We start from the raw sequence: 12,865 nt of genomic DNA on the forward strand, positions 1-12,865 counted from the left end.
AATATTTATCTGACTCTTAACAGAAAAAGTTTACCACTCCTTGGTCTAAACTATATAATTTTTTAGTAATTAGAAGCATTTACTTTTAAAAATGCACAAAAGAGTACCTAGTTGGCCTATCAAAGAAATAACAAACTAAAATTATCTACTCTATGGGATTATAATTGCTGCAGTACACACAAATATTGCTTCATCCAGATTATATTCATAATTTCATACCACTCAACCTGTATTTTCAATTTACTTTTACTCCAATGTCCCTTGTACCCTGTAAATTAAAAAAAAGGCCAGCAGAATGGATTCTTATTTTCCATGTTTTTTGAAACCAATAACTTTATTGACAGAAACTTGTGATAATCACCTCCCTTAAGGCAGGAAGAAGAGTATGTTAGATTTTTAGAAGTTGTTAACCCTAATAAGAGACTAATGAATATTTAGTTCACTTTTTGGAACTGGCATAATTCAGTCAAATCATTTTCAGTATTTCACTTGTGCCATACTAAGTGTTACAAGGATTTAAAACAAATAGAGTCAAGTACACTGTTTTTTAAAAACAAAGAATCTAAAAATGTAAAAACTGAAATAATGATGATGACATTTCTGTTTCTCTCAAATTAAAAAGAGACAATGACTCTAAAGTTACTAAATTTATTCAATTGGGATGAGTCTTCAAAATAATACCCTAATTCAGGATCACTCTGTATCTTCAGAGACGTTGTTATTTCTAGAAAAAGAGTCATGCCATGGCTCTCTTAATAATCTCTCTGCAACACAGAGCCCAAAAGTTTAAATAAAAGGGCATAAGTCAGTCCTATGTTATCTAGCCAAGCCCATGTTTCCCAGCGACTGCTTACATGTATCTGTTAAAATTGGTCACATAAGCTATTATTTATCTTGCTACTCAGCTTCTGAATAATCTCATTATGAAAACAATGAGGATAAACCTAATTTCAAAATTTTACTACTACTGCTACAATAGCCATTTATGTTCTCTGCCATATTTTAGCATACACCTCAGAAACTTGGAGGTGAAATATACAAAATCAAACACAACCATCACTAGCAACTTGAAGGGTAACTTGCTAACCCAGAAAGCCAACATGTAGACTCTTCATTATTTCTATATCAATAATTAAGAGACCCAAATTCAAAGACAATTCATTAGGAAAATACATTTCCTTTCCCATGTAGCAAAAATGACTGTAGAAGAGCACTAAATAAAAGCAAAAGGGACACATGCCCCCAAATAATAATCTTCCTCAACTGCCATAATCCACTGCCAGGAGTGGAGGTACATAAAGCAAAAATAAGACAAATAGAATTGCCATACATACTGAGGCTCCACTCTTGATAGTTGATTTGAATAGGAGGAAATCTATTAATATTTTTTAAAAATATCAATATTTTTAAAAAGCAAAGGAGTTGGAAGGAGTTATCAGTGAACCTGTGAGTAATTTCACAGGAATATGGAATTAAGACATTAATACCCCAGAAAAACTAAAATTTTAAAAAGCTTTCTGTCAGCCTAAATTTGTTGGTCTTTGTGACATAATATACTGTCCTTTCAGACATTTCCTTGTGACTATGAAGAATGGATGGATATACAGTTAATTGGTTTTCAGTTATCACAGTAGAAACCTGGAGCAATAACCAAATGAATCCTATCTAGTAACTAACACAATAACTTACACGTGTAGGCATTTAATGATCATTTGCTTAATTAATGCATGCAAAATAATATTTAGAACCAATTAAAACCAATCTAAGTATCATCATGCTTTTAAAAGGACTGGTAGTTGTGCAAATGATAGGTTACTATGAGTTGAACTAAGCATATCAATATTATATATACATTAGAAGGTATCTGTGGAACATTTTAAAACTTTGGTCCAGTGACAGTAAAGCAGCTTCCCTGGTTGCTGTTCAGGCAGGAATATGTTTACTTTGTGTGGTTGAAATCAGAGCTAATGACTTTAATGGTTCTAAATAGCTCCAAAATGTTCCCCATACCAAGGCACTGGCCATCTGGCCAGTCTCATATGAACTACAACATATGCTTTGGAAATTTTACTTTCAAAGGATACATGTATTGTGTGTAGTACAGATGAATGCACATATATACATGACATGTGTACACACATAGCATTCTTTAGCAGTAATTCTTCTCACTGTAGTAACTTCTTAGAGATATGAGGTCCATGAAATTTCATTAAAATAAAACCTTGGGGAATGTGAAATAAGTTTAAATTGTCCATTGAGTTATTTATCTGGCTAAAAGAAGTACTTTGTCTAGGACACCTAAATCTTAGAGTTATTTGGTTGAAAACAATAAATTTATTATTCTTGTCAAATATTATACATAAAGAACATTTTATTTACTTCTCAAAATAATCAGAGATAAACACATTAATTTCCATTTTATATATGAGGAAACTGAAGACCTTTACTCTACTTCTGCACTTTTCTCAGAAATCAGTTGAGCCTATTTGAGTGTATCTATTTCTGGGTTCCCTATTCTGTTCCACTGATCTATGTGTCTATTCTTCCAATACCACACTGCCTTAATTACTTGTTACTGCCTTACCATCCCATATAGAGTGATTTCTTGCACTTTAGTCTTCTTTTTCAAAATTGTTATAGATATTCTAGGTCCTGTACTTTTACATATGAAATTTAGAATAAACTTGTCTATGTCTACATAAAACCTTGTTGGATTTTATTGACCTTCATTTTAAGTAAAAATAGCTATTGAATCAGCAGCTCTGATTTACTGATCTGATATGGTTGTCAACAACTTGTCTGTATCTTCTCCTTATCTTCAATATTGTCCTTACAAGGGAGACAACAATGTATAGAGGAAAAAGCATGAATTTAAAATGATCTACATTCCAATTCCAGCTGTGCCTTCCACTGATTTATATGTCTTTCTCATCTGTCAAAAAGATGAGATGTATCAAAAAGATACACCTTTTCTCACCAAACTGTTTTGAAGAGTGAATAAAACTGAAAAGATAATACATGCTCAATAAATGTCATTTCTTTCTCCCTTAAGAGATACATTTAAGATGGAATGGAGTCCAATGTCTTTTTGGGTAAAAAAATTTACATTGGGTGTTAAAATTACTATTTCCTCTTAAAGTCTGTCCCCAACCACTTTACTGGAGAGACAGACAGGTCCTATAGTAAGAATAATTATTCGTGGCCTTTGAAATTTTTGTTAGAGATGTGATAGGATATTTTGTTCACAATGGAGTCACTATCCCCTTACTTAGCTAGGAATAAGGTATGCAGAGTATGTTGCTTCCAAATTATAAGGCTAAACTGTATCAAAAATCAGCTGGGACACTATTTTTTTTTTCTCTTATGGAAAAGCAAATTCCTCAAAACTACACAGCAAGAGCATACAAGACAGTTCAAATACTTCCTTTGCCCCAGTCATATCTTAGAACAACAACAGAATAAAACATACAGAAAAACATTACAATTCACAGAAAATTTATTTTAGAGCTAATTGCTAGCTTAGGAACTGATATGCTTTTTTCCTGTTGAATAATGAGAACTATATGACTATTTCTCTTTTTACTTTGGCCTAGAGCTATGGTTCTTTATCCTTGGCGGTACATCATAATCATCTGGGAAATGATGCCCAGGCACCCACCAGATAGTTAAATATGAGTCTCTGTGTTAGGCACTAGCATGGAAATTTTTTTTTTAATTCCCAGGTATATCTGATCTATGGTCAGAACTGAGAACTACCAGCCGAAAAGGAAAAGGAAATCCGAGGCCAAATTTGCAATTCAACTATATTTTAAATGTACAGCAAACCTCTAGAACCTGCTTACCTGTGTTCTAGTTCGCCCTCCAACTCCATCCTCCATCCTTTCCATATACCTTCTACTTTATGTTTTCCTGTATCCTGAATATCAAAATGATTTTTATTGGATTTTATTTCCTATAAACCACCTTAAATACTTTGTGAAATGAAGCAAGGAATAAGCAAAACACACTCTCTCCCTCTCAATCTCTCTCTCTCTCTCTCTCTCTCTCACACACACACACACACACACACACACACACACACACACACACAGCAGGACCTACTTCAAATGTACAGATACAAGTTAAAATTGAGCAGCAAAATCAGTTACATAGAATGCCTCCAGGGCAATTCAGAAAACATCTCTATTATCTACAAAAGCCAGTTTAAGCTTAGCTCTAAATCTCTCTCCCATTCAACTCCCTTCCCACCTAAAAATAAACCAAAAGAAAACAATATAGACAAAGAAAAAAAAACTACTATCATCAAGAACAGTAAATAATCTTTAGAAATAACATAAATGTGTAAATATTATACAGCAAATTCTGACAAAGTACTAAAATTTAAGACCTCAAGATTCAAAGTACTTTTGAAGCAGTTCCTGAGAACTGCTGCTAAAGATAATGACAGCATCCACCAAGAGAGAAATAACAAGAAGGGAAAAAATCCTATATTTCCCTCTCAAAATTATAGATGAGAGAGACTGAGAGGGGTGGTACTGAAACAACAATATGGCCTGAGAAAGCAACGGCACCAAGTCAGGCCTTATTTTGGAATGGTGAGGTAATGATTACCTCTCGATGAAATAATCAAGGTAGGGAAATATAGAGGCCCTGCCCTGAAGGAACTGACCTGAATATTTCCAGACCAGACTGGTTCAAAGGAAGATAGTCTTGGAGAAACTGGGAAGGCACCAGTGGTGGTGAGGGGTCAGGGCCCTGTTGGCCACTCCCCCCTTTCTAGTCCAAATAAACCTGGTGAAAGTATATAAGAAATACAGATGTCCCTGTTCTCTTCCACATTCTAGAAAGAAGCGCCAGTCACTATTTTCAGCACAGCCCTCTGCACCGGGGGCTGCTATTTAAGATGAATATTGATAAAGCAAAACTTACAGGCTTGAGCACCATTTTAAAAGCACTGAAAAACTTTTTAGCTAGTAGTAAGTGCATTAACCGTTAGTAGTAAAGATTTTAAGCATGCCAAGCATAACTAGAAATCTTTAGAGTGGCTTGCTCTTGTTCAAGACACCATGGCGGGAGGGGGGGTCATTTTAGCTTTCTATCTCCCTATGCTGCAAATATCTATTTATCTTTATATTAGTCCAGTGGCTAGCATAGACACTTTCACTGGCAGACAAGCATTAAATATCTGTTATATTGAATTAAGTCCTACCACAACACTCCTAATTTCTCTTACTCCCCAACATCTAATCAGTTGGCAAACTATTTTAAGTCTGCAAGGTATCTCCCATCAGTCTTCTCCTTTTACCCCTTCTGTCCTAGTTTAAAAATCTCACTACTACTTCCACTGATTAATATTCCCTACCCTCAGTCTCTCCCCAACTCCAATCCATCCTATACACTGCCATCCATTATTGCCAGCACAGATCTGGTCATGTCATTCATGAACTCAAAAATCTTCAGTAGCTCCCATTTACAGAACAACACTGAAAACCTTTAAACTAGCTTTAAAAGCCCCATACAATCTGGGCCTTGCCTACCTTTAGATGAATACCTCATCTCACACTATATCCCCATTCTCACATCACAGACTTATATCCTAGCAATATCAGATTCCTCCTTCCTCCAAGAACACCTCCATGTCTTTGCTTATATTGTCCCCATCCACCAGAAATATGTTCCTTTAATCTGTCTGTGAAAATATAATCCACTCTCCAATGCCCTGCTCGAATTCCACCTCTTTCACAAGGCCTTACTAGATCCATCCCTAAACCACCACCACAACCACCCCATTGTTGATGGTCTTGTGATCTGTATAATAGCAGTTTCTGTGTATGTCTATCTAGCCCACGTGAATGTAAACCCATGGGGCTGGGATGGGATTCAGGATCGTATATCTTTAGACACTTCACATTACAATGCTATGTACTGCACTGCCTTGTACCCAATAAACACTTCATGAATTGAACCAATTCCTACCATGACAAAAGTTCAGAATAGGAAAAAATAAATGTCAGTGAAACACCTCACTGGCCAGTTATAACAAATTAAATTATTCGTCTCTCTTTATCCCCCAAAGTAGTCCTAAATATGACTTCATATTTCATCCTTAATCATCCTGTGATTACAAATGTGATCACCATACTTAAATGAAATAATCAGCTCTAGGAAGGAGGTCTTAAGAAAAACTGCTCATAAAAGGGAAAGCTGGAGCTATGACCATGGCTATCTAAATCCCAAGGTTTTAATATAATTGACAATAATTCAGAGTTTAGGGGCAGAGAAAGGGGCATGACGATGACTGCTGGGAAAGAGAAGGAACTGGAGACCTACTATGTGCAAAGCACCTTGCCAAGTGAATTAAACACAGTACAGTATTCAGTTTTTACATAACAACTCTTGAAGATGGTTCTTCTCCCATTTACAGATGAAGAAATTGAGGCTCAGAGAGGTTAGGTAACTTGCATTGGGTCACACAGCTAGTATACGTTGGAGGTGAGATTGGAACCCAGATTAAACTGGCCTCCAAAGCCCATATTCTTTCCCCTATTACTACAGGGTCTCATGAAGTTAATTAAAACTAGCAGTTTTTTCCCAATCTGCCATATATTTGCCATCCTAGTTAAATTTTTAGAGTCTGTGGCCTTAGCTCCAAACTGTTTTTAGCAGTGAACTGTATTACTTTCAAAACTAACTTCCTTAAACAAAAGCAGTATTGCTAAAGAAATAAGTACCAATTAATATTTAATATAATATGATGATATGATATAATATACAATTTGAAAACTCTGTAGTAAACTCCATCAGGAACCAAGCACTCCCTCACCAAAACAAAAAATGCACAAACCATGTACATGGCACTACCTCATGAAAAGTCCACTTTACTAAAACAGGCTATTCTTAATGACCCTTGTCCAGGAATGACCAATACCTATCACACCTCCTAATTCTTGTTTGAAACCTCTGAAACATTTTCCCACAGGACAATTTTACAAACAGTGATTAGGCTCTTCATCATTATACCTCTTCCCTGATCCTGACAGAATCCAGGCAACAGGTAAAATATGGCTGCCTGAGGGTTGATACCCTTTGAAGTCCCTATTCCCAGTAGACCTAATTGAGACAGTCCCTGTAAGAGTTCTCACAACCAAAGCTTCTTGCTTATCCTATTTCCCCTCTCCCAAGAACCCTCTTCTCAGGAGTCAATAGAGCCCATATTTCCCTTTTTCAGGCCCATTCTCCACCTCTCACTGGAGCCAACCTAATTCTTGTTTGAAACCTCTGACACATTTTCCCATAGGACAATTTTACAAACAGTGATTAGACTCTTCATCACTATACCTTGTTATTGTGCACTGGTCTAAAAATGTAACTATCCTTAATAATTTTTTCCTGTGCAAAAACATGTTAAGAGTCTAAACAACCAACTCTCACACTTCTGAATGATAATTCAAAGGTTAACAGCTGCCCATGAAACAAGACAGGTAAAAGATGTTGAAAAACACTCCACAATATATGATAGTGTATATAATCTTTAATTTTACCAGGATTTAACACACACAGAAATAGACATTAAAGTTTCCTTTGACATTAAGTTAACAGATTCTTACTTACATTTTCTTTAAGGACTCCAACACATTTTCAAAAAATATATTCTACAATGAAAGCACCCTTAGTCCTAAAAACTATCACGATTGAGGGCTGCAAAGCTCATGCTCAAGGTTAACATTTCTAAAGCCAACATCAACAAACATGTAATTAAAATAAATATAAATTCTGGGAAGTAAAATTGTTTCCTTCTTATCAAAAGAATACCATTATAAACAAACATCAATAACAACAACAACAACAACAACAAAACCCTCTTCTAAGTACTAAGCAGGTCTAAGCAGATTCAGATGTAGCATTTAGTTTTCACCAAGAATATTTTTAATTAAGTCACTTGCAAGGTTAAATCTAACCAATCATAACTGTTTTAGACAAAGAAGGCAGAAATACTATCTTTACCACATTACCTTCACCTTTCGTTTTACTTCATAGGGATTAACAATTTCCACTCCAGTATTTTTCCAAATTGCTGAGGTAGAGAGACCCATTGTTAAATCTCTATAATACCTAAAACATACTGTAAACAATAAAAAAAAACCATATGCAGTAATTACAATTTAAAACATTTCTACATTCAAAGTTAACAAAAATAATAAGGAGTAGGCATGCGAAAGCCCCCTCCCCCATCCCAACCTTATATCCAAGCATTTAACTGTTTTTATAAACCAGATGCCTGGAACTATAAGTCAATAGATTACATACATAAATAAAACAAAATTCCTCTCCCCTTGAATAGTCTTCTAGAAAATTCTTGCAACTATGAAACATTCCAAGAAGAAATAAACCCCTCTTCGTTTATCCTGTTCTTAAGAGATGTAGAACATTAAAATGTACTTAGGAATTCCTTAGTGTACTAGTAAAATATTTCCTATAAGAAGAGAGTTCAACTTTAGACTCCTTCCATATTTCCACTACATTTCTTGTTAAATGTTATTCTGGCACGTAATTTTAACCCCAGTTCAGTTGGAAATTTGAAAAGAAAAAAGAACAAGTTAAACAGACAGCAGTCCAACGTGTATTTTTAAGGATGAAGCAAGTACTTCAAGACAAATTTGCACCTAGAGATGTGGAGGCTTGCGAGTCCTACCTCAAAATATCCTACTGTGAATCAATTTGGCATTCAATATTTTTAGGTGATTGTGATGGTCTCTACTGTACTACTAGGCTGTCAATGATTAGGTTATCAGAAAAAGATCTGACTTTCTATCCCCAAAGTCTCGTTTTTGTGTTTAAATGCCGCTTGCTTTAATAACAAGAACAACAAAAACAACAAAGAAACAATAATAAAAACAAAGTACCTGTGCACATCTAAGTTCTCACTGCACAGCTGACCAAAGCCCAACCAGAACAGTTTCAAAGTAAGAAGAGCGGGAAGGGAGGCGAACCAAAATACTTCGGTTGAACCTCGCTGTCTTACCAAAGATTGGTCTCATAAGGGCTGGGGTTTACTTTTCGTGTTCTTTTACTGACCAACGGGGCGGGGACAACAGTTGGGCAAGGGAGAAGGGGCGGGAGGAAGAGGGCAGTAGAATTCAGGGGACCGCAAAGGAGGCTGCAGAAATCACCTGAATGTAGATAAAGAAACCTCACCTCCAGTTAATCTCCACTTAGGTTGTTACAAAGAACCACAATAAGCCACAAAGAAATGAGAAAAGTAAGGAGCACTCATCCCTATGTGCAAATCTCCCCAGAGTCTGTCACCTTGCTGTGTTTCTGTTGCGCTGGGTTCCTAAAGCACCCGGGGTTCAATAGAGAGCTGCAGTCAGCAGCTGTCCCCCAAAATGTTCCCAACTAGCAAACTTGGCGCAGCGTAGAAAGAGGGACACGCGGAGCCAGGCGCGGCACCTGGCGCATCCCCCAGTTCCACTTCAGGTCGCAAAGTGAAGAAACTTAGTCACAACTCTGGCGTGGCCCGCGAGGCAGTCACTCCGCCCGAGGCCAAGCCCGGGCCCGGGATGCACTCACTCCCAACTCGAGAGCCCGCCGCCCAGTCCCCGCCGGCTCCCAGGCGAAAGCGCGGTTTGGGCAGAGCGTGCTCCGCCGCCCCGCAGCCTCAAGGAGGCTGGCCTGGGCACCTCGCTTTCCAGCCCCACGCCCCTTCTCTCTCGGGCCCCCGGCAACGGTCCTGAGAGGAGGAGGGTGGCGGCTCCAGCCCCTCTTGGCCACCGCACTAACCTCGCAGCTGCTTGCGCTGCCGCCGAACAGCTCCATTTCTTGGTCCCAGAGCTCGTCTTGAGGAGTGAACGGTAGCATCGCCCCTTCAGGAGCACTCGAACAGGAGCTGCCAACCGCCCGCGCGGCCGCGCATCCCGTCTTTGGAGCTTGCCTGCCACTGCCGCCGCCGCCGCTGCCGCCGCCGCCGCCGGGATCCCCAGCCTTGCCTTCTGCGACAGCTGCCCTCGCCGTGGGGTCCCTCAGATACTCGGAGCGAGGGGTCGCCGCCGCCGCAGGCTGCTGCTCCCCAAAGAGAAGACAACTCTGTGCTGCCTCTCCAAGAGCTGCCGCTCGGCTCGTGCTCACCACTGCCACCGCTGCAGCCGCCGCGACAGTCGCTCAGCGGTGACTCCCCCCCCCCCACCCCGCTTCCTCGGGCCCCCTCCCAGCTCCCAGCTCTGTCAATATGGCGGCAGCGGCCGCTTTACCTGTGCGGCGCCTGGAACCCCCCACCGCGGCGGCACAGCAGCGTCACCCGAACGTCAATGGAGATTCCCCAGCCTGGGGTGAAGGGGGGGTGGGAAAGAGGGGCGGGGGTGGGTACGGGAGACCGCGTGGTGGGGGGTGGGAAAGAGGGGAGGGGGGCGTGCTGGGCGGGGGAGACGGGAGAGGAGTAGTAAAATCCTCTGCTAGCTTCTCGGTAAACCTGCCCTCTCCACGGAGCATGCGCGGCGCTGTTCACACATGCTCAGCAGGCCCTCTCAAGTCTACCGAGCAGTCTTGCCGGCGGGAGGATTCCCAAAAAGGTTGGGGGAACCGGAGACCCTCCTGAGCGTTGGAGGGGTCAGTGTCAGGGGAGGACTCCAGGAATATCTGCTTGCCGGGCTCGCAAAAGCAGGCGCCCTATACACCGAACCACGCCCATTTTGGTACTTAGTGAGAAATACTAGGGCGGGGGTTTTAGTCCATTTTACATTATCCTCCTAGAAGCTGGAGACAGGAATAAAATCCATTTAAAATAAATCAATACACCTGCGCTCCCTAACTCCCGGCCCCCCCGCTTGTTCCGCTCACGGTGTTGGTGTTTACGCTGGTTGTCTTCATACTATTGATGACACACAATGTTTCCAGTATTCACATACACCACCACTTATTGGACTCTACTTGTGGCAGTAAAGGCAGAATGTATGAAGCTAACCTCACCTCCACCCCGCTCTGAGGATATTGGACCTATAGTGACAGAAATTATCATTTTTCTCTCTTCTCCAAATCGAACATGTACTGCTTTGCTACTCTAAGCCACACGCTGTACTAGGCGCTAGCGATTTAACTGAGATAAAGTACAGCCTCATACACAGGAGATGATCAAGATCCTGCTCATGGAAATACTTCAGAACCTAAAGTTAAAAAGTTATTCCATATTTGACACTTCAAAGAACTTAAAAGAGCGACTGTAACAGCGACTAAGCCAGCTCAGTACCTTGGAGAGGTTTCTAATGGTAGACATAAAGCACCCCCTCCCACCTACTACACCTAGGGCTGTGGTGCTGTGCTCGCGGAAAACGTTGAACTGTGCCCTCCATTTATTTCACCATGTAGTGTCCAGCGTTAGCAAAGTAAAGCGGACCACAGAGATTGCCACTGAATCGCAAACAAAGATCACTAGTAGGTCACTCCCACCTACTCTGCTTAAAATCCCAGGGAGAAAGTGAGCTTTATGAATATGATTCTGTGAAAATGAAAGTTTTGAAAGTAGTGGGGACATGGGGCTATAAACAGTGAAAATATGTGAGTGTGCGCACACGCACATAAACTCCCCTTTGGCTGAACTGACAGCGGTCTTAGGCCAACGCTTTTGAGATTTGTATATCATCTTTTCTTGCCTACTCAAAGGCTTTGTTCTGCAATCCCTCGCCCCACCCCCCGCCCACCCCTTTCACATCATCTATTTTCCTCCCTCTACTGGACATTTCCCATCAACAAAAATCATGCTGTTACTGACTTCAACTTGCCAGACCACTCGTTAGCATTTGATGCAGTTCATGACTCTTTAAACATTTTCTTCACTTGGCCCCCAGAACAAAACATTGTTCATTTTCCTCCTCCATCATTGGCCATTTCTCCTCAGTGTCCTTTGCCGGATCATCCTTCGTCTTCCTAATCTCTAAAAGTTGGAACTTCAGGGCTCAATCCTTGACCTCTACCTTCCCCAACATTCTAGGCATTTCCATATCCCATCCTGTTCCATGGCTTTAAATCCCATCTGTATGCTGAGGACTCTCAAATTTTACCTCCAACCATAAACTCTTTCTTGAAATCAAGACTTGTACATGCAACTGCCTATTCTGTTTGGATACCTGGTAGGGATCTCAAACAACCCATTCAAACTGAATTCTTGATTCGACCCTAACCAACCTGCTCCTCACCTAGTCTTCTTCAGAATAATTAATGATCTCCACCATCCACTAGTTTTTTGCTCAAATGTCACCTCAGAGTCTTTCTACGGCCATCCATTCTAAAACACCATCCCATAATTATCTAACCTCACCCTGCTTTTTCTTCATAACATCAATCAACATGTGGTATATTATTTATTTATTTATTTATTCCCTCCAGCACCTAGCATAATGCCTGGAACATAATGAGGCTCAGTAAATATTTTCTGAATGAATGAATTTGTCCTTTGCTCTTGTTTTATGCATTTGATAAATACACCACATAAACTATATTAAGAAGCTTCCTCACTATGAATGTATTACTCTGCTTCTATATACAATTTAACCTTCATATATGTTCATTCATTCAACATTCCCCTTAGCTTATAAACATACATATGTCTCTGTCATTAAAAAATTAATTAAAATCCCTTCCTCAACTCAATGGTTTTAATAGACTCCCATTTTTCAAATCCTTCCATCAGTTAACAAGTCTTTTTTCTTCTATCTCAAATATTTTTTCAATGTCTGCTCTATCCCCACTGCCACTGACTCAGTTCACCTTGTAAAATATTTACTTGAACCAATGATAACAATGATTCCCCTTAACTGATCTCTCTGACTCTAAATTTATACTGTCTCCCCAATCCATCCTCCTCACTGGCAGCCCA

General features: G+C 39.9%; 1 protein-coding gene across 15 annotated transcripts in view; it reads right to left on the bottom strand.

The window, feature by feature from the left end:
* The window catches only part of RPS6KA6 (ribosomal protein S6 kinase A6), a 202,331-nt gene that overhangs the window by 138,459 nt on the left and 51,007 nt on the right, over positions 1 to 12,865 (bottom strand). For 2 of the 15 annotated variants that reach the window (XM_059910280.1, XM_059910273.1), the window contains exons 1-2: positions 10,248 to 10,466; positions 9,781 to 10,059 (exon numbers count right to left, since the gene is read on the bottom strand). The exons of 6 other annotated variants lie outside the window; for them this stretch is intronic. In XM_059910280.1, coding sequence (XP_059766263.1) covers positions 9,781 to 9,858 — 78 coding nt within the window. In that variant the 5' untranslated portion in view covers positions 9,859 to 10,059; positions 10,248 to 10,466. Of the gene's footprint in view, positions 1 to 8,012; positions 8,123 to 8,903; positions 9,233 to 9,780; positions 10,134 to 10,247; positions 10,467 to 12,865 lie in introns of those variants that run through there. 7 more of the 15 variants (XM_059910272.1, XM_059910271.1, XM_059910276.1 and 4 more) reach the window with 7 other exon arrangements.

This window comes from Balaenoptera ricei, chromosome X (genome assembly GCF_028023285.1).
Source record: "Balaenoptera ricei isolate mBalRic1 chromosome X, mBalRic1.hap2, whole genome shotgun sequence".
NCBI lineage: Eukaryota > Metazoa > Chordata > Mammalia > Artiodactyla > Balaenopteridae > Balaenoptera > Balaenoptera ricei.